Genomic DNA, 22,069 nt, shown 5'->3' with positions numbered 1-22,069 from the left:
TTTAAAAGTGTAAAGTGATGTTTTATATAGAAAGGATCATTTACTTTTTGTAAGTTTGTACGCAGTTCAATACTTAAAGGTTATCCTTACATTTTCGTCAAATAATTGCCAATGCATATAACCGAACAAAGGGATATAAACCATCAAAACCCGGGTCTCAAAACGATGATTGTTAAACCTTTTGTTCCTTATTTATTTTATTCACTTTCAGGACAATTATCTATCATTTAGATACAGCATGTGGATGGTTAAGCTGTTGTTTGCATTTGTTACTTTGTTTTCCACAAATGTGTTTGGGGAAAACGAGGAACATGTAAGTTATTTGATTAATGGATTTTAATTTTTATACAGTCTAAGACAAGGGCACTTGTTAACAAACTGATCAATAAAGACAGCAATTTTTTTTTTAATATTAGATAACCAATATCCGAATTAATATAAATATACAAAACTTTGAAGTAGCCTGCAAAAAGAGCTGTTGTATTGTTTGACTAAAACAAAAGTTCATTTGAAGACATCAAGGCCTTGTTGATAAATAATCCTTATCAACTTTACAAAGAATGCACGTTGTCGATCATTTAAATTAAGTTGCATTAAAGTTAATTTTGAAAATAACTTTTCTGCCTTGAGTTATTGTTCAAAAGTATTTTTTTGTATTTCATAGTTGCTTATGTGTTTTGTCTATAAAGTATATGAATGCCTTTTTGTTTTTCTATGTTGTCAAAAGTTTTTTTTAACAGTGACAAAGATTATAAAACAAAATGCACAATGTTGACCTCTGTATCTTAACTTTTCACATTTCTACCTATTATGTTTACCTGTCGATGCAATGCTATCATAAAGGAAATCAAAAGTCTGTTCAAAAGTCACATATTTGGTTAGCTTTAAAAGCAAGTTAAATCCAGTACAAAACTATATGATATTGTGTAATCTAAATTATAAATCTAATTTGAAATATATTTAGTTGACAATTTTGCATGTACCAATAATTCAATGTATATGCACATCGGGGTATTATTGATAGTAATATTAACAAATATGTTTGTTCATATATTTCTTTACTTTTTGTCTAGTTTTTATAATGGCTGCTGTACTCGTCATTTGAAAACAAATCCATCTTCTAAAATGAGAATCACCCCTCTTTTTTGTGATTTGCACACTTTTCTCGGAAACCTCGTGTGAAGATGGGTTACCGCCTCGTTTTTTTTGGAAAAATGGAATAAGGTAAAAGCTATATTCAAGTATTCAATCATTTTACTGCAAAAAAAAGTATTTCAAATAGAATTTTAGAAATATTCAATTTTGTTTTTTATTGAAAACGCCGTGGCATTTAATCTTAATTTCTGAAAACAGCACGGTGTTTTCTTTTGATGACCACATTGAAGTTTAAGTAGACAAATTTTCAAATCAAATGTTATATGATATAGCCGTATACTATTTTTTACTTTTAAACAATTGTATTTCCGACTTTGGTCACCAGCCTTATATTGAAAATGTGTTTGAAATTGAGGATACACTATGGATATGTGTGTGTTTACAGTATTTCGTATACATACATTGACCACACCTTGTTATGTGTATGTTTCATAATGCTGTCTTGTATCGTATTTGATAGATCATTTAAAGTTTCCCGTACCTATTTGTTCATGTGTATGTATAAATATGTCCTGCATGTTCCATGACTGAACATTTTCATTTGTATGTTAAAGTGTCCCGTATTTGCTTTGACAGGATACTTATAATGTTTATGTTTACAGTGTCCCGTATTTGCTTCGACAGAACATATTTCCTGTGCATGATTTTGATGTCCAGGGTCTGCCTTGACTAAAAATTTTGCATGTTGTGTTTTTTATTCTATTTGTGTCTTGTGTTTGTCATGATAGAATATTTTCAGGATTCAAAATGGAAATGTCCGGCGTCTGCATTGGTATAACGTTTCAATGTGTTTGATAATAAAGTGTCCCATTTTACCTTCACGGAACTCTTCCATGCGGAGGTAAAATAAATAGTGTTCTGCATCTTCTTTGAAAGATTATTTGTATGTGTAGATTTATCCTTTTCCTTAAAACACAAGGACCAAAAAAGATGATGTGAATTAATATGCTGTTTCCAATCTGCATTGCTAAATCTATGCATATTCATGTGTATGTAAAACAATAGTTTACTGCATAAACTTCAACAAAACATGTTTATCATGTTCCTTATCTGACATGACAAAGCGTCTGCATGTGTATACTTTCATGTTTCTTTTTATTAAGACCTGATCAGATTTTAATGTGCTTATTGATGGTGTCTCTTGTTTCTGTTGAAAGAAAAAATTTCATATCTGCCATGATAAAAAAAAGTTTTATGTTCATTTTATACAACGATATCATGCATATTCCTTCACAAAACATGATGTTCTGCAATTGAATAACATAAATCTTGTATTAGTAAGTAATATAGACAATTGGGTAAAATGGCTTGAAGACAAAATAACTCTATAATTGTAAGGTATGTTATGCTGCTTTGGAAGCCAGTGCATAGTTAAACTTTCGTTGTATATGGTACTGCTTGTAAAGAGGTAGCTCAAAGTTTATATTTGTTACATATTTTTTTCTCCAAAATAAGGTGTCTATTGGAATGCCGATGAATTAGAGATTTGTTTGTTAGTGCAGTGAATTAAAATAAAATAAACGTTAAACAATAATGATATTATTAGCAGCCTTCATTCGGGACGAAAACCAATTCCTTGTCGGTTTCTTTTAGCTTATATTTGAAACGTGAAATAGAGCTGATATGGTTAACGTGGATATAAGAACTTAAATGATATTTAAAATGTTTAATTCGAACATCGACTATGCACAATACTAAATAAACAAAATAAAATGATTTCTTTGTCAGTTTTTTCTTGCTGTATCCGTGTTGCGAAAAAAAATATAATAAATACCACGATTGAACTTTTTTATTTTCGCCGGACACGCGTTTCTTTTAGTGTTGATATATTTTATTAATTAAATTCAGGTAGAGTAAAGTATACAAAAAAGCATTTACATAATAAAGCAAGTGAATAATTAATAGGATCTAAACATAAGCTGTTAGCCTATATAATATTAATCCGTTTACTTTCGTTTACAAAAGACTCATCAATGACACGCGAGGATTGATGATCAAATATATCTTAACGTTTCGCCAAATCTACGTTATCTATTCCTGAGGATGAAAAGCCTTTATATTTACATTAAAATACATCTTATATACCAGGATTGAAATTTTGTATTTGTGCCAGACGCGAGTTTCGTCTTCAAAAGACTCATCAGTGAATATTTATAGGGTCATTTATTTGCTTTATAGATCATGTATATGTGTTGTCTATAGTAAACAGTATCATTCTTGTAAAAAACCGTTTTCATGCGTATATCAAAAGTATCCCTTTTCTGTTTTAAGAGTACATTTGTCGTGTTTAGCTATAGGATCCGGTAACTGCCTTGACAAAACATTCTCACATACATTTTTAACCGTGGAGAGTGCACCGTATCTTTCTTTATACATGTTATAGTAAAATTTATACGTGTATGTGTAACTAATAAAACTCCAAGGAAAATTTAAAACGGAAAATCCCTACTCAAATGGCAAAATCAAATGATAACACACATCAAACGAATTGACAACAACTGTCATATTCCTGACTTAGTACAGGCATTTTCAAATTGTGGAAATTTGTGGATTGAACTAGGATTTAAAGCGCTAATCCTCGTACTCGTAGGACAGTTGCATCAAATTCCTTTATATTAATAAAGACGATTGAACAAAACAGACATAGAAGCACAAAAGGATATATAAAATTTAACAACCACATGCATTGCTATCTTACATATGTATTTAAATACAAACCACATAAATTATTTGAAGACCTACATGTATGATTGCATGGCAAGGTTCACATCAACTCTAGTTAAGATTCGCGTGTTTTACGTTATAATTTTACTGATTATAATGTCCAGTATCTGCCGTGACAGAACTTTTTCGTGCAAAAGTTTGATAGTGTCCATTATCTTTCTTTATTGTACGTTTTCATATGTTTTCAATTATAGTTTTGGATCCGGTATATTTCTTCTGAGTTCATTTTCCACGTGTATAGTTTATAACTGTGCCCAGTATTTGCCTGTACATACACAGCCAATTTTGCATAGGTACTATTTTTGTACTTAAAATCTGTAGTACTGAAAATTTACTTTTGATATTTAATACCATTTCTTTACTTTAAAATTATTGTACTATTTACGTACCTGTATTTTATAGTACTAAATTTGTAATTAAAATTTTTGTACAAAATAATACCAAAAGCAATTACAATATTCCATGTTTGAAAATCATAATTTTAAGAGATTTAAAATAGACATACTATCAAAATGCTGAAAATGTAACGTTGTAACCAAAAATATGTTGAACGTAAATTTTCAAGTACAAATCAAGTAATGTAAATAAATGCAACAGTAGTATACCGCTGTTCAAAACTCATAAACATGGACAAAAAACAAAATCGGGGTAACAAACTAAAACCGAGGGAAACGCATTAAATATAAGAGGAGAGGAACGACACAACACTGAAACGCAACACACACAGAAACGGACCAAGCATCAGACAAAGTACCACGAGAATAACAAATATAACATCAAAACCAAATACATGAATTTGGGATAGACAAGTACCGTGCCACGTTTTATCTTAATATCTCAAAAATAAGAGAATACAAACGACTAAATACACGTACCTAAACATTACAATAATTTTAGAGTAACAAAATAGTACTGAATATGAAAAGTAGATTTCCAGTGCTACAGCCTTCGGTACAGACATAGTATCTATGCAAAATTGACTGTGTAACATTTTTTGTGTGTATATTTTTAGTGTCCGGTATCTTCATTGACTGAACATTTTCATGTTCAACCAGCTAATTCAAACGTTAACGATCATGTTCCTCATGGTACAAAATTGACAGTTAAATGCGAATATACAAAAAAGTTTACCTGTGCATTCTGTCAAAGAGGACAATGGACGGTAGAAGATAAAGATTGTGAGTCTAAACTTCTCAATTATGTACATTCATCCTTAAAAAGCCAAATTGAACAAGAAAACAAACTAAATGTTCTAAAATGTAATGTATCTTTATTGTAAGATTTCGATAAAACTATGATCTTATCCACAAAAAAAAAGAATAAGCCTTCCTGATCATCAGAGAATATATGTGTTGCAATATTTATATTATTAGTTAGTTAAAGCATCGTTTAAAATAAAAATCAACACCATCTTTAAATTATAAAAGATTGCCATTTCGGTTTTTGAAAGTTATATCTGAAAATGGTTCTTTTCTTTTTATAATTCAACTTCAATCAAAATCATACGCATTCACATATACATTTTTCTTCAATACCAGTTTGAAATAGACAGTATAATTCAGTTTTGATCAATTTACGTAAAATCCTTTTTCTCATTATTAGGTTCTTTAGCAATTACTAAAGAACTAGCAACACCTTCGAAGAGAAGAAAACGGCAGACGATTGTGGACCTTATTGTAATGATAATCAGTTTGTTCATCGTTCCTCTACTGAGACTGAGTAAGTTCTATTTACATTCATTAGTTCTCAAAAAACGTTGGGAAAATAAATGGTCGTGTATCAGATGTTAAATATATTAGTTAATATATATCTTGTAGACATCGTAACATATGTATTTATATATATGTAAAAAAGTAACACCCGTCCACCGAAAGATTTATTTTAATGAAGCCCAGATGGTCGTGTAGTCTAGCGGGTCGGCTACAGTGCAGGCGATTTGGTGTTTCGATGTCTCATTAGCATGGGTTCGAATCCTGGCGAGGGAAGAACAAAACAAATTTACATTTTTGGGTTGATGTTTAGACGAGTTGTATATACATTATGTACACAGCTATTTATCACCATCACTGCTGATGATCAGATGGATAAATCTGTTGTAGAGTTGTCACTGGCTCAGACGTACTGAGAAATATAGTTATGTTTTGTGACTGTATCTTACATTAATTTGTATGATCCTTTACGATAGATAATTTAGCTGATCTGTTAAAATAACATCTTCATGCCTTATATATCATATACTGTAGAAGGTTCCTGGTTCGATCCCCGATCGGGACGAAAATTTCTGGAACTCAATTTTCGGCTATCCCCTGACACCATTTGCGAGTATGGTCTTAAGGAAACGGTGATTGTCCGTCAGAAGGGGACGATAAATGGCTGACCCATGTTAAGAGAGAGCAATATCTCTTGCACGTTAAAGACACCCTTGTAGATTTCGAAAAAGAGTAAGCTAATGCCGCTACAAGACAGCACTCGCACCCGCAAAGTGGAAAGGTATTTATATAAGTTGCAAAACTTGTTTCTCAATCCACTATAAATAAATATGTTTAAACTAAACTGTAGTACGACACTAGATTAAAACTGACGGAAAGGTGACACCCCGCCACCGAAAACTTCATTTTTATGAAGCCCAGGTGGTCGTGTAGTCTAGCAGGACGGCTACAGTGCAGGTGATTTGGTGTTAGGATATCTCATTAGCATGGGTTCGAATCCTGGCGAAGGAAGAACCAAAAAATTGCGAAAGCAAATTTACAGATCTAACATTTTTGGGTTGATGTCTAGACGAGTAATATATTTAAATACTGTTTATATGATCCGTTCATCCTATTTTTACTCTTAAAATTCAAGAGTCTATCTGAAATTGAGGGTAAATTATATTGCCTTCCAAATACCGTTTCTATCCCTAACATCACCGAAGAGACATATATTGTCGAAATCTAGATCTGGTTTACAAAACAAATATTGACAACTTGTGTTTGTGGCATAACATCTCGGCCACAAGTTTATTGTTTCTGTTTAGAATTAAATTTACATTAAAACAAATTTTGTTACATCTCGTGATCAATTTTATTTTGCAATCGCCAGTGGCAGTCAGCAGGGTTTAAGAACATCAGTTGTTCGACCTGTTAGTCAAATGCGTTGTTTTTAAATATACTTTTTCACTTTTTTGGTCTGTTGTAAAGTGTTGTTTGTGATGTATTTAGACCCTTCTACAACGAAATTTGTTTAACATGTACACGTATAAAAATTGCAGTTTGTATCCAACGCAATCATAGGTTTGAACGTAGATTTCAATTTAGACTCGTATATATAAAGTGAATAGAACGTGAAAAGTATATATTGCTATTTCATCAAAATATTTTTATCTGTTCAAGATGCCAAAAATAACCTTTAACATATCTATTAATTTCAATGTTTTATTTTGCTCAGAATGTATGACCTATATTTGGGAAATACTAATACCAGGTTATTTTTATAAATATAAAACATGGTACAATGTTCTTACAACTATACTCGTCGTCAGAACGAAGAATGCGATTTGTAATTTGCATTCTTTTTCTCATAATAATTATTTGATATATTTACCATTGTTTTGATTTTTTCAACGTGAGCGATTTCTACATGTTTTTATAGGTAACTGAAAGTGATTTTCAAACCTCTGAAATAATTTATGCTTTGCAATTTTACTGCAAACAAAAACAAATAAACACATTTTGTCGACGATTTCTCAGCTGTTACGATGATGATGCATTGCTATACTGTCCTGACTTTCTGATATTTAGTTGTAATATGTAAGCAGTAATTAATTTCGTCGTTTACCCAATATGAAGGGATGTGGAGTAAATTTACATGATACGATATTATCTAAATATATGCATTGTAAAACCCAAAAATTTAACGTTTATTTTTTTTGTCCTCTATCGTCACGTCACCATGAGCCTTTTAAAAATTATCAATATCTCTCTTACTTAAAGTAAGTTCTAGTTAACCTTACTCATCGTTTTGGGCAGAATTCATTGTTAAATATCATTCATACTTTTATGACTGTTTGTTGATATTTTAATTTTCACCAAAACCGAATAGAAATGAAAATATTATAATGCCCATGATTGCTCAATCTTTACTGAGTGGAATTGTTTGACATTTGTTTGCTTAGAGATTTTTATATCTTTTGTCAAAGGAAGTTTTGGAAGGGTTGTAGTGTTTCATTTGTCCGTCACAAAGATAAATGGTAATAGATCAGTATTGAATAACCAAGTAGTGCTGATAAAAATAAGTTAATCTTGGCCTACATTTCATATATGAGTGAACAATTAAATTTGTGTTAATATATCTGATATACAACTCAAGGAGACATAATATGTTGTCAGTAAGATGTGTCTTTAATAGTCAGGAGATTCCTAAAAATATGTCATCGTGACCTAAAATTCATGGATAAGTTAACGAGATGAGAGACTGCGTTTAGGGCAATATCTGAAATGAGGAATACAAATAGTTGGCAATACATAGATACAAGTTTAAAAATCAAGTCTTGAAAATGAGATAAAGTTTATCCCATTTCATTAATTGCACCTAAAAATTAAAAAAAAACACGTTTAGAAATGTAATGCTTCCGAAGCCCAATAAGTACCGAACCCGTTGAAATTTGATTTCATCAGCTGCACAACTAAGTTATATGTTATATCATTATTCTAACTAATGGAATTGAAACAGTTCTGGCTGCACAACTAAGTTATATTTTAAATCATTATTCTAACTAATGGAATTTGAACAGTTCTGGCAATTGAGAATTAAAATCAATTCAATACACTGATCGCTTATATAATATTTTGCACTTTTTTACACCAAAATTCAAATCCATATTTCTCAAAACAAACTGGGGCGTGCACCAACTAACTGTCTTGTGTATATATAATTAGTACATGGTATGTAGTTATCAAAGGTACCAGGATTATAATTAAGTACACCAGACGCGCGTTTCGTCTACATAAGACTCATCAGTGACGCTCATATTAAAGTATTTATAAAGCCAAACAAGTACAAAGTTGAAGAGCATGATTGTCGGGCAGATGCGTAGACGAATTGTATACAGAATGTGTTTTCAGTCTTTAATCACCATCACTGCTGATCCGATGGATGACATTTGTTGTAAAGTTGTCGCTGTTTCAGAAGTACTTAAAATATAAATATTAATGTGATTGCATCCTACTTTTACTTGGAAGATCCTGCGCGAAAGATGATTTAGCTGATCTGTAAGAATTTTATCATCACGCCTTATACATCATGTACTGTGTTACGACGCTGGATAAAAAATACGGAGAAAAAAGGTAACACCCGACCTCCGAAAGCTTTATTATTTGTAGAGACTAGTGGGTGGTCGAGTAGTCTATCGCCTCAGGCACAACGCAATGCGATTTGGTGCCATGATATATCAGTAGCATGACTGCGAATACCGGTCAGGGAAGAACAACAGATCTAACATTATTTGGCTGATCCTTATACGAATTATGTTTATAGATAATATATAAATGCATTATAGAAATGTTGGTTTTCAAAAAGTAGAGGAACAGAAGTTATAATTTTTAAAAAATGCTGATTAAGCAAGCTTGTAATCTCGTATGTTAAGCTGATGATGTTTTGTAAAATTATTTTTCTATTACTTTTCAGGAGATACAACTAAGCCACAGATTAACAACTGTCCACATGACAGAACAGTTGCAGCTCTTCCATTTAAGCACTATGCCTTTGTTGATTGGACGTCTCCAACAGCCATGGATGACAAAGATGGACCGATTAGGTTTTATCAAATTTTCTGGATAATCAAAATATACAATTGTTTTCATATAAAATGTTAGTTTAAGTTTGCAATGAAAATCACTCAGGTTTCATCAATTCAAAGACCTCTGAAATGCCACCTCGTTATTATTTCTTATTATTGTAAGAGTCTGTACACACTTGATTCATTCAAATTATTTTCAAATGAAAGCATAAAAGTTCTCCTCGTCGTCATAATTTGTTCTGACAATTAACATGATTAAATGTAACACTTTTTTGTTTTATGCGTATATTTTGATAGTGTCCCAAATACAAGACAACAACATGCAAGGAATTTAATAGATAAAAAAATATTACCGAACTTTGCTGCATGCTTTACTACAGTGCTTTGATAATATTTACGTCTGTTGTAAGTTTTTATAGATTATATATAAAAAAAAATAAAAAAATTAAGAAAGTCTGCTCCATTTTTTAAACGATTTAAGACGATACATGTTACTTGAATAATATACACGAATGATTACAATTTTCACGAGCATCCGTCTTTCTCGTACTTTTGCATTCATACTCACATCATTATTACGTGAACATTTAAAAATAGAATACAAATAATCATTTTTTTCTTATTTTTAAGCGTCAATATTGATGGACCTTATAGGTCGGGAGGTCCATTTTTTGAACAAGATGGTAAACCCACTGAAGTTGGTTATTATGTCCGAGATCGAGCAGGAAATATGGCTACTTGCAACTTCAAAATTAAAGTAAAAGGTAAATAATATCATATGAAGTGCCTAAAAAAAATCAAACTAAGAATGTAAGAGTAAATCTGATCATTACTTCCTCCGAAATTTGGGCTGGAACCTATCCTTTGTTTTATCATTTTTATGGCATCGCCGCATATCATCTTACCCCTCCTCCATGAATAGCTTATACAGTAATGAAAAACAAAAAACAAAGAGTATACTTCTATGGTTTATTATTTTTCGTTGCAGAGCAGTTTTCGCTTGTTCCGTTAGACCACGAACTCAAATGTGCTAATATTGACTAGACATCGAAATCAAATATTCAATCTAATTGTATTCATGAAAATCAATGAATCCACAGAGTTCATAGAAAAATGTATAGATAAAAGCTTTGCGTTTGTTTTAATCGAAACATATGTATACAGAAATCAAATTACACAAGGAACACTTATGGTTGCTTAAAACTTTTGTGATGTGATGTGTGCATTACATAACTACGCTAACTGTAACATAATAATATCAGTATATTTAATGATATATAAGCTGCAAAATTAAATGGTGTCTTCCATTTTAACAGAGGAAAATTCTAAAGCAACGAAAAAAATGTATCCAAACACTTATAATTACATCGGCATTTTACAGTTAAAATTTATCAGACATGCCTTAATGTAATTTCTCAAGGGATTTAGAATTATTTCAATCATTAGCAAAGTATGACAAATAAAGTTATCAATTAGAGATAAAAAGAAATATGAACACTTTGTTGATAATTAAAGAATTAAAAAAAAAGTTTTAAAATTCAATTTTTCTGAATTTTCATATGAATTTCCAGTCACACGTTGTCCGGTACGTTCAAACAACATACCAGATGGATATAGAACTTGTCATCCGAGCAGTGATATGGTTTATGGGACAGTCTGTTGGTATGGCTGTTACCAGGGACATACGCTAAAGGGAGCGCCATCAAGAATAGAATGTTTAGAAACAGGTGAATGGTCAAGCCCAAATCAGCCATATTGTGAAAGTAAGTCTCAATAAGGAAGTTATTAACAGGAAAACGTTAGGTGCAGTTCTTCCTGGTTCTCAATTCATATGTAATGTATACATGTAATTAAATCCTATATCTAGCTCGTATACAATTTCCGAACAGAAATAGATATTTAATAGTAGTAAGGTACAAGGATTATAATTTAGTTATCAACTGTCCACTTGAAATGAATTTTGATAGATAAAAATGTAATATAGTTTAAATGAGCATATGATAATGATAGCGGACATGTCTATTTTTAAGTAGATAGTCCGTAAAAAATATAACAGCTGTTTTAATTGAAAACCTACCATAAATGTCTGGATTTGTATTAAGGATGTTGATTTTTCCAGAGTATCGGTCGGTTGTTTCAAGTATAAAATACATAAATGATACTTATAATTTGTTTTTATAATTGTGCTGCCTTCCACAAATATAATTGTTTTCAATTGAGATCGTCTCTCGAGATTGTTATAAAACGGTAATCCTTAATGAATCAAAAGTTATTACGTGTATGATGCTTGCGCTTAATTGTATTTTAAAATTCCTTCAAAAAGTGCTGTCCTTTGCACGAGAGCAGATTTGTTTGGACTTTCATATTAGGATAAACGGATCTACAGTCTTCATGATCAATCAATTATGTTTTCAAGACTGTTGAAGAGTTACAAACGAGACACGTGCACACAAAAGGGACAAACAAAGTCATAACTAAAGCAAAGAAAACCGACTATACCATGGATGTCAAAAAAATATACAAAACACAACACATAAAACCAAAGAGCAACACGAACCCCGAGCTGCTTTTGGAGGGTAAACGAATCTTGTTCTGCATGTGTCACCCGTGGTATTTCTCATTGGCAGGTCACATTTATGGAGAAAAGGTGGCTTTATTGTATACATGACAATAGGAACAAATTCGATATCATCTGTAAAACGCATATTCCATACCAGTCAACCTACTAACATTCGTAAAATATAAAAGGAATGTCTTCAAAGGGTCATATAAACTCTGCATGCAGGCGCTGCTTGGAGGTTTCTACATAGAAATGTTTAATTCACAACAAGAAGCTGAAATCATCCCTTTTGCTTTGTTTAACTTGGGAAGGTTTTTTTTAACCAACCTTCACCGTCAATTCTTAGATTTCCTGTTACGTAACAAAGTTGACAAACTAAGAAAATAAGATAAAAAGTAAAAGAAATGATTAAATCGTTGAACCCTGTGAGGTCCTTCAGGAAATGGTTAATATCTTCATCACCCTTTTTTGTTAATCCTTAAATGTGTTTCTGTACGATTGACAAACACTGTTGTTTGATATGGTTTGACGTTCTATAAATATTTTTTTAAATAGATTTTTTTTTTTTTTTTTTTAATTCCTGATTAGATAATATCACTCTTTTATCATATGCAGTAAATAATATATTGACTATGGTTTAAAAATCTTGGGACTATTATTCGTTAAATAAAAATGTTGAGCTCGAAAATGCTTAATGTTATATATTAATTTTGAAAATATTTTCCAGTACATGTAATTCTTCACCAACTTTAATTTGCATCAATGAATAATATTCTGTGTTTACAGAAAAGAAGTGTTTACAGATTGTACCACGTGGTAAGCTAAGCTTTTCGTGCACAGAAGATTTTTTCTTTAGATCTATTTGTACATTTGGGTGTGACGCAGGATTCGATATTCCTACAAACCAGAGGAGAACTAAAGTTTGTCTGGCATCAGGATATTGGAACTCACACGATCCTGATTGTATTGGTAAATACCCTTGACATTTAACACGTTTAAGATTGATAGAAACGGGGAATAAATTTAGCGATGTAGATTTTACACATTAAGCACTCATTTTACAGCTTTAACGCTTGATTTCATATTTTCACGCCAAAATTCATTCTTTTAAAACTGTTTTATAAAAATTAGACAAAATTTTATTTAGTTTTTTTAAAGACATTGTCATTGCAAAGCAAATATATATTCGACAACTAGAACAATTACACGTTATTTCTTTTAAATACGTAAACATAACATGAACATGTTATGAAAAAATCGAGATTGTTGTTGTTTTCTTACAGTCAGACATTTTACAATACATCAATATAAACAACTTTTTAATTTTTGTTCCAAATCTATGAAATATACAGCAAGATGTTCCCTCCGATGTATGCATAACAAACACCTGCTTTTATTAAAAATAAAAATACACATAGCAACCACAGCTGACAAATCGTGCCTTTTGTCTAAAAAAAAAGGTTCCATTTCAGACGCTCGTACAAATTAGTTTATATATATGTTATTAATTTCTCATGTTGTAGACGTTGAACCACCTTCTTTTGAACAATGTCCTAATACCTTAATGTTTTATCCTGGGGATAATAAAGACACTGCCTATATTTACTGGGATACACCAGCAGTAATAGACAACAAAGACAAGGGATTGGAGCCTACACAAGTAATAGGTCCACCACCAGCCTCCGAACAAGGAGTTAATATGTATAATGTCAAGTATACAGTAACAGATTTGGCAGGCAATGAAGGGAGGGGGTGTTCATTTAACATTGTGGTTAAACGTAAGATAATTATTTATTATATCTTAAAATAATTGCATATTGAAAATCCTTTTATGGGAGTTTAGTAACGTTCTTTCAGTTCAAATCCAAAGATTGGCCATGCATATATCAGCATTTTGCAAATGTATGAATATAACTCTATAGATGTATCATCAATGCAGATAGAAACAGTATAAAGTCTTGTCCTTCATATGACAGCTGAAAATTTAATTCTAGCGCAAACTATAAAATCCAAGAACTGAAGGTGTAAAATCTGGCGCTGTAAATAAGTTATAAATTAAACGGTAACAGGAAAATGCGGAACTTAACATTTAGAACAACCGTTTGTCAACTTAGCGCTTGAATTTAAATCTTCACTGATGTAGTTCATTTTTTTCAACACACGACTTAAACACATTTACAGCGATAGACTTTACATAATAAACGCTGAAGATAGTACATATTCAGCACTCATTGTGCAATCAGACGCTTGATTCCATGTCTTGTCTGCAGGATTGTTAATTTTTCTGCGCTGCATTATACTTCTTCAGCGCTATAACTAAAAAACATAACCTTATTTGTATAATAGAAATATGGTCTCGGTACTATGTAAGTTCCGACCACTTGAATATATTATTCAATTATATCTTCTGATTAAATTTTTTTCCATATATATCAAAAGAGGGACAAAAGATACCAGAGGGACGATCACACTCATAAATCGAAAATAAACTGACAACGTCTGGCTCAAAATTAAACATGTTAAAGAAGACAAAGAGACAAACAACAGAACACATGACACAACATAGAAAACTAAAGAATAAGCCACCAAACTCCACCAAAAACTAGTGTGATCTGAGGTGTTCCGGAAGGGTAAACAGATCCTGCTCCACATGTGGCACCCATCGTGTCGCTTGTAACAAATCCCGTAAAAAGTCTTATTTGTTAGGTCACATTCATGAAGGCAAGGGAATTGTATTTACGACGTAAGGAGCATATCCGATATCATTTCTGAAACGGTTATTCAATAACGGTCAACCAACTCGTAATGGGGTCCGTAAAATTTACGAAAGGGGTTATTTTAGCTTCACTATTTGGAACTCTTGGTTTAATGGCTTTCTTGTGAGCAGCAACCCTCTATCAAGAAAAACATGATAGGAAATGCAAGCAAGGGAATTTCGTATCAATTGGGAGATTTATACTCCGTATGCAGGTGCTGCTGGAATGTTACTACTGAGAAGTGGAAAGATCACAATTGGAAAGCTGAAATCATCTCTTTTGTCGTAAAGTTTTGTTTTCAACCGACCCTCAGACAAAATATGAGGCCAACTAAACTGTATCTGTTGTATCATTTATCTCTAATTCAATGGGATAGATGCGTTCAACATAGTCACCAAATTTTGAATTATTTAGTGAAAGAACGTCTTCTATATAGCGGAACGTAGAGTAAAAGGATATTGTTCAATTCTTGTCTTTCTTCCTAAGAAGTTCCAGTATCAAGTCAGCCTTAAATTGTATTATTTCATTCTGTATGTTAACATAGTAGACTTTTATTCCATATTGTTCTTTACAGAACTGAGATGTCCTAAGTTATATCCACTGCCTTATATGAAGTTAAACTGCACCGGAACACGACGTGGTTCTGAGTGTGCTTTTTCATGTCAAGATAACTCTGCTTTAGTTGGAACAAACAACGCCAACTGCTATAGAAATGGAAGTGATCCTTATGCGAGTTGGGCTATGGATTTTCATCCGTTCTGTAAACGTAAGATTCGTCTATTGTTTTAATAATTCTGATTACAAACTACGTAGCAAACCAAATAATTAAACAACTACACATATATTATATGATTTATATGATACATTCTGGTAAGTAAAGGTAATATAACCAACTTCTATCACGTTCTTCAAATTTTTGTAGCGTCAATTAACTTCAAGAATGAACTAACATTTTTACATCCATTGTAATATCTTTTTTTTTCAATTTATTTGACGATCTTTCTAGCTATGGACCTTTCAAAAGGATATCACATTTAAAGATGCGATTTAATTAATCATTATTGCTCTACATTACGGTTTGGGGCTATTAGTTACAGTCGACATACACGTCATCTTGATTTAATTACTTATTACGTATATATTATGTTTTGTTGCATTATGATATGACTGAGATACCAGTACCACTGATACACAATATGCAATTACAGTTTTTTTTCGATAGAGGCTATATGTTTACATTAAAAAAAGCCTGTACCAAGTAGTAATAAATCATCAGATTGAATTTTTTAGAGACGCTCGAATGAAAATAAGATAAAAATGCCTAATGTACTATTGTTTGTCTGTAAGCCGATTTCTCTTTAGCCATTGTGTAGTCACTTTATGTTTATTTTATACTTTTGATTGTCCCTCTTTTATATATCGCCTATTTTATTCAAATGTTAGATTGATATTCCTGGATGTATTTTCAAAATTTTAAACGCTTGACATGACGGTACAATAATTTACAAGGAGTAAGGAGTGGATTTAGAAATATTTGAAAACTGCGTCAAAAAAATAAGCTAGAAAATTTGCATAAATCTATCTGCTAATGTTTGTGTTTCTAAAATCACTTAAAACGAGATTGTAAACAAATTTAAATTTTCAGCATCAAATGGTTGTCCAGATATAATACCACCGGACAATGGAGCTATGGCATGTGACGTGTGGGTTGGTGGACGATTCTGTCACCCCTTGTGTTCTCATGGATATTCTGTACTTGAGTCGTTACCGAATTTCATGGTTTGCATAGAAGATGGAACTTGGACAAATCTCAAAAACTTGTCTGACTGTCATCGTAAGTATCACTTTTCACAATGTAAATACGTAAAGATAAGTTGATAAAGGAAATGTAGCATAATTTGTTATAATAAGGACACAATGATGTAGAAGCAAATATGTCAAAAAAAAAGCATGAATATGACAATGATGGTCTGTTGAAAAAAAAATCTAACGCAAAAATAGAGATAGTTTCAGTAACGCAAATAAAGAGATAGTTTCAGTTTTAAAATTGTGAACTTTCGATTTCTACGTAGCAACATTCCATCAGTACCTTCATACATAGTATATTTCTCGCAGTTGGGGCGATATATCAAGTCTGGGTTTTTTCTAACATGATTTTCATGATAGAGGTTTGCTGCTCACATGGATGCAAACAAACCAAGAGTTCCATGCGGTGAAATTTAAATCATCCCTTTATAAATTTTACGGATTGTATCACGAGTAAGTTGACCGTTGTAAAATGTCCGTTTCACTTAAAATAGCGGATGTTTCAATAACGTTGTAATAATCAGCCCATCCCTTTATCCCGAATTTGACATACCGATTAAGACTCATTATCTGGTTTGTGCTAACACGAACAACATGGCAGGTGACACATGTGGAGCTAGGTTAAATTACATTTCAGGAGCAACTGAGATTACCCTCCTTTTTTGGTTGGTTTTCTGTCTTGGCTTTTGCGTACATTTATTTGGACGTTAGTCTTTTTTTATTCTGTTTTAGCAATGGCGTTGACATGAGATTTAATGTCCCTTTTGTTATCTTTCGCCTCTCTTCCAAATACTAACGAAATACAATGTACAATGTTATTTGATTTTTTTAGAAACAGCAAACTCAACACATAGATATGTTACAATGTCAGCTGAGTGTTATTTCACAGGAAACTGCAACGATCCCGAAACTCAGGCTGAGATTAAGGAAAACTTTATGGCTGCAGTTCAAAATTCCAAATCTTATATGGTAAAGAAAATGTGCAGAAGTCCTGAATGCAATATTGGAAACATAAAGGTGTTTAATTTTTCCTTTATAGTATTTGTGTTAATACTTTTCAATAATGACTGACTGCGATATGCATGTGTTATTATCAATTGATTCTAATCTTAAATGTTCTGTCAAATTATATGAAGGGCAATTTTAAAGATGATAACAGTATTTGGAATTACAATTACGATTCATATATTGCTCATGACATATGAGTTGAATCTCACCAAAGGATTCATGTATTTAAGTTAAATGCAATGCCCTTGTTGAACATAACTTGCATAACAAAAGCCTTGCAATAACTTTTTTAAAACCCAAAGATAACCTGTTTAAAAAAAAGCAGTTTATAATAAATTAATCGGAAGATACCAAGACCTTGTTGATAAATATTCTGTATCAGCTTCACAAATACTACACGATGGTCTTGGAGTATAGATTATTGGTACTGACGTTGTTTGTCATCTTAAAAACGTGTTACAGTGTTCTTTAATATGTATGTGTAAAATATTTATTTAGCGTTAAGTCTATTATTGGTGATGTCAATTTGACGTGACTCGGTACTTATACATCCCAGCATTGTGATGTTCTGCTATGGTAAATTTTTGTGGTCTTGTCTTTCAGGTTTGATGGTGTGCTTCGTCTGCACACTTTTTTGTTTTTTCTTTTAAAATAGTTTTGTTAGTTTTTGAAGTGTTTATGATTATTACACAATTTTGAATGCCAAAGCCTTATTATTGACATTTTTACCGTTATCGGTGTTTGTTCACATATTGTCAATATAATGGATTTATATGCGACTGTCATACGAGTAAGAGGTTCAGATAGATATGTGTAAAACCAGATGTTATCCACCATTTTCTACACTAGAAAATTTCTGTAGCTAATAAAGGCATCAGTGGTACATCGGTTTTCAACAGTCAAAAATCATTTGAGAGAAAAGAAATCAAGTTATAAACCATGTCGGAAATATATTAGGTGTTATCCAATTATTTGATGTGTTTGAGATTTTTATTTAGCCATTTAATTGTCGCTTTTTTCGGTTGTGAATTTTCAAAGATGTCCGACATTTTTGTTATTTTACTTTTTACCTCTTCCTTTGTAGTAAAACTTCATTGTTAAGTCGTAGACGAAATGAAATAAGTGCAGTCGATCGTGCGAGTTCTATCTTTTGCATTCATGATAGTTCGTGTTCTAAAACGTATGAAACTTTTGTTTTTGCTATTTAATTGGCCTAAGAGATTTTCCGTTTTGAATTTTCCTCAGATTTTGGTATTTTAATGATTTTACTTTTTGCCAACTGAACTAGCCTAAGTTGCTCCAGAAGGTGAACAGATTATGTTCGGTCTTATACCTCTTTTCAAATTGCAACGTCTGCTATATCGTCGAAAATAAAAGGTAAAATTCACTGATGACATCCATATATATTCTTATTTATATTCAACCATGATAACTTTGCTTTCTCTGAAATGTTTGATCATTCTGAACACAGGTAATATGTCCACAAAAACATAAGAAAAGGTCAACAGATACCATGATCATCACCACAGAAATTTATTTCGAGTCTGGGAATGATACACTGACATCACAGCAATATGAAGCTGAAGTGAATACTTTTACAGAGTTTATTACTTCCCTTGAAACAGATCTCAAATCGGACAACTTTACTCTCACCAGCGATGACCAGTATGTTACTCTCCTTGGAATGACATCAAATGAACTTCTTCTAGATTGTCCTGCAAATTCTGTACCCGTTTTCAATAATATTATTGCCTGTGGTAAGTGACTGATTAAATGCGGCATTAATTTTCTTTAACTATTCACATTAAATTCTCGAATCTGGTAATAGGTTTATGCATATAAAGAAAAATCAAATATACTACATGTACATTCTTGATATATAAAGTAACAGCTAGTAATAAGTTATATAGATATAGGAAGATGTGGTGTGAGTGCCAATGAGACAACTCTCCATCCAAATAACAATTTAAAAATTAAACCATTATAGGTTAAAGTACGGCCTTCAACACGGAGCCTTGGCTCACACCGAACAACAAGCTATAAAGGGCCCCAAAATTACTTGTGTAAAACCATTCAAACGGGAAAACCAACGGTCTAATCTATTTAAACAAAACGAGAAACGAGAAACACGTATATATGATCACTTTCTTCATATTTTCATTGATAAGATAAAATGATATTTAAAAAAAAATAAGTTAACTTTCGATTTAAGGGATTTGCTTGAAATATGCTTTAAACATCACTATATAAACAGAAGAAATTCATTTTTAACATCATGATTTGTTTTCTTTGCACACAACTCAAATGTTTGGCACATTGATGAACAAAATGCGGTATAATAATGCCAAATCTTTTCAGTTGTCAATAGATTCCTTTAGCAGGAAAGATTCAAATAATAAATATTTCGATTATCCTGAATATGCCAGTTTCATGCTCACTAAAAAGTATCGCAAAATATCATGTTAATCTAAACGTGCACGATTTACGTCGGTACACAAATCGCAGCGTTTCATAATACAATTAAAACTATTTTAAAAAACTTTGATTATTTCATTAATTTAAACTAAACAATTAGAGCCTTATATAAACGAACCGATGGATTACGACGTTTTAAAACAGATAATTTAAATTTTTCCTTTCTTTATAGACATGAAGTTGCGTCACCCTAGTTTGCTTTTTAAACATCATCCTTTTATATTTCATTAGTGCCATGTCCACAAGGTACGTTTTATGACGGCAGCTCAAAAACCTGTAATACTTGTTCCAGAGGTTCATACCAACCACATTTTGCTCAGGATGACTGTTTTCCTTGTCCCTATACTCAGACAACAGCCAGAATTGGTGCTAAAGATGTATCAGAATGCGAAGGTACTTTTATATGTAATGCCAGAAGAATAATTATAAATACCATATCAGAAGGTTATACTTTTAACAGACATTTGTTATAAGTTTAAAAAAATATGGTTTTAAGAACAATTAATAAGTAAATGAAAACGCTTAAATATCAAAGGAGGTGCAAGATTTATACTCACCTCTCGGCAAGTTATAGAAGATCAACCAACTAAGCTCATGGTCTGGATGTTAAGCTATTTTGAATAAATCATGTGTAATGAGTTTAAGTTGTGTATATAGAGTCAAAACAATCAATTGAAAGTCTGTGATATTAACTAGTTTTGTCTGTTGTGTTATTTGATGTTTTGATTTAAAATCAGTGTGATGACAAATGGATAAATGAGATTATATTCAGCTGAATTGTTTATATGTATACTTATATCACGCCGATGGCGTTCCTCAAACACAAAACTTATATCCTATCACTTAATAACCTACATTTTATTAAGGGATTGCTTCTTATATGAATTCATTTGAACCTGCAAATAAATCATGCTTCATGCTCTAATTTTGGCTTTAATAAACAAGAATCTAGAACAAACTTAATGATTTGAACGTTCGTCTTATCAGTTTCCATTTATCAGCAGTAAATATTTTTTTTTGCAACGTGATAAATGCCTATGTAAGACTTTGAGATTAAGAACAACAATTATTGACATTGGTTTTTTTTGGTGTTTTAGTTTTGGCCGTACACATGCCGGTTTTGTTTCATGAACAGTTACTCTTTCTGATATCATTTATATTAGACTGTCACGAATGAAATAACCAGAAATTATAGCATTTATGTATATTTGCATCCTGAAAACTGGTCAGCGTATACAACGGATTGTTGCTTAACAAATTAACTGCGTTTCTTGTTTTGTAGATGCTTGTGAACCTGGTACCTGGTCTATGACTGGTATCCCACCATGTGTAGAATGTGATGTTGGTTATTTCGAGAGCAACTATGGTTCTACAGTTTGTCAACAATGTCCAGGAAATCGCATCACCTTGATGGAGAGAAATGATAATGTATCTAATTGTGTTGGTAAGATATCGGATTTGCTGGCGTTAATTCAATATTGAAACTGACATTGATGGAGAGAAAGAAAGGATAATGTATCTAATTGTGTTGGTAAGATATCGGATTTGCTGGCGTTAATTCAATATTGAAACTATTCCGAAAGCCGATTCTACAAAAATCTACAGTATTAGTGATAACAGGTCAAATTCAAAGCACATTTTGATACTAGTATACCAAATGAAACTGAATACGAATTTAAGCTGTTTTAATATCATGAGATGTTTTTATCAAATTAAATCAATACTTTCTGATTTACTTATTCAACTAACATGTTGAAGTTGGTGTAAGTTTTAGTTTTCGTATCCTTAACTCATTCAAAGCATAAAAGG

General features: G+C 31.8%; 1 protein-coding gene across 1 annotated transcript in view; it reads left to right on the top strand.

Annotated features, from left to right (window-relative positions):
- Positions 1–22,069, top strand: part of LOC134724905 (sushi, von Willebrand factor type A, EGF and pentraxin domain-containing protein 1-like) — a 33,307-nt gene that overhangs the window by 160 nt on the left and 11,078 nt on the right. Inside the window, exons 2-15 of the mRNA XM_063588254.1 lie at positions 212–313; positions 4,892–5,057; positions 5,482–5,598; positions 9,544–9,673; positions 10,286–10,419; positions 11,227–11,418; positions 13,002–13,184; positions 13,739–13,993; positions 15,546–15,737; positions 16,617–16,805; positions 17,610–17,794; positions 19,257–19,542; positions 20,492–20,653; positions 21,543–21,704. Of these exons, the coding sequence (XP_063444324.1) occupies positions 212–313; positions 4,892–5,057; positions 5,482–5,598; positions 9,544–9,673; positions 10,286–10,419; positions 11,227–11,418; positions 13,002–13,184; positions 13,739–13,993; positions 15,546–15,737; positions 16,617–16,805; positions 17,610–17,794; positions 19,257–19,542; positions 20,492–20,653; positions 21,543–21,704 (2,455 nt within the window). The remainder of the gene's footprint in view (positions 1–211; positions 314–4,891; positions 5,058–5,481; positions 5,599–9,543; positions 9,674–10,285; positions 10,420–11,226; positions 11,419–13,001; positions 13,185–13,738; positions 13,994–15,545; positions 15,738–16,616; positions 16,806–17,609; positions 17,795–19,256; positions 19,543–20,491; positions 20,654–21,542; positions 21,705–22,069) is intronic.

Source organism: Mytilus trossulus, chromosome 7, assembly GCF_036588685.1.
Source record: "Mytilus trossulus isolate FHL-02 chromosome 7, PNRI_Mtr1.1.1.hap1, whole genome shotgun sequence".
In the NCBI taxonomy this organism is placed as follows: Eukaryota; Metazoa; Mollusca; class Bivalvia; order Mytilida; family Mytilidae; genus Mytilus; species Mytilus trossulus.
Note: the sequence above shows the minus strand (reverse complement) of the source record. Positions and strands in the feature narration are given on the sequence as shown.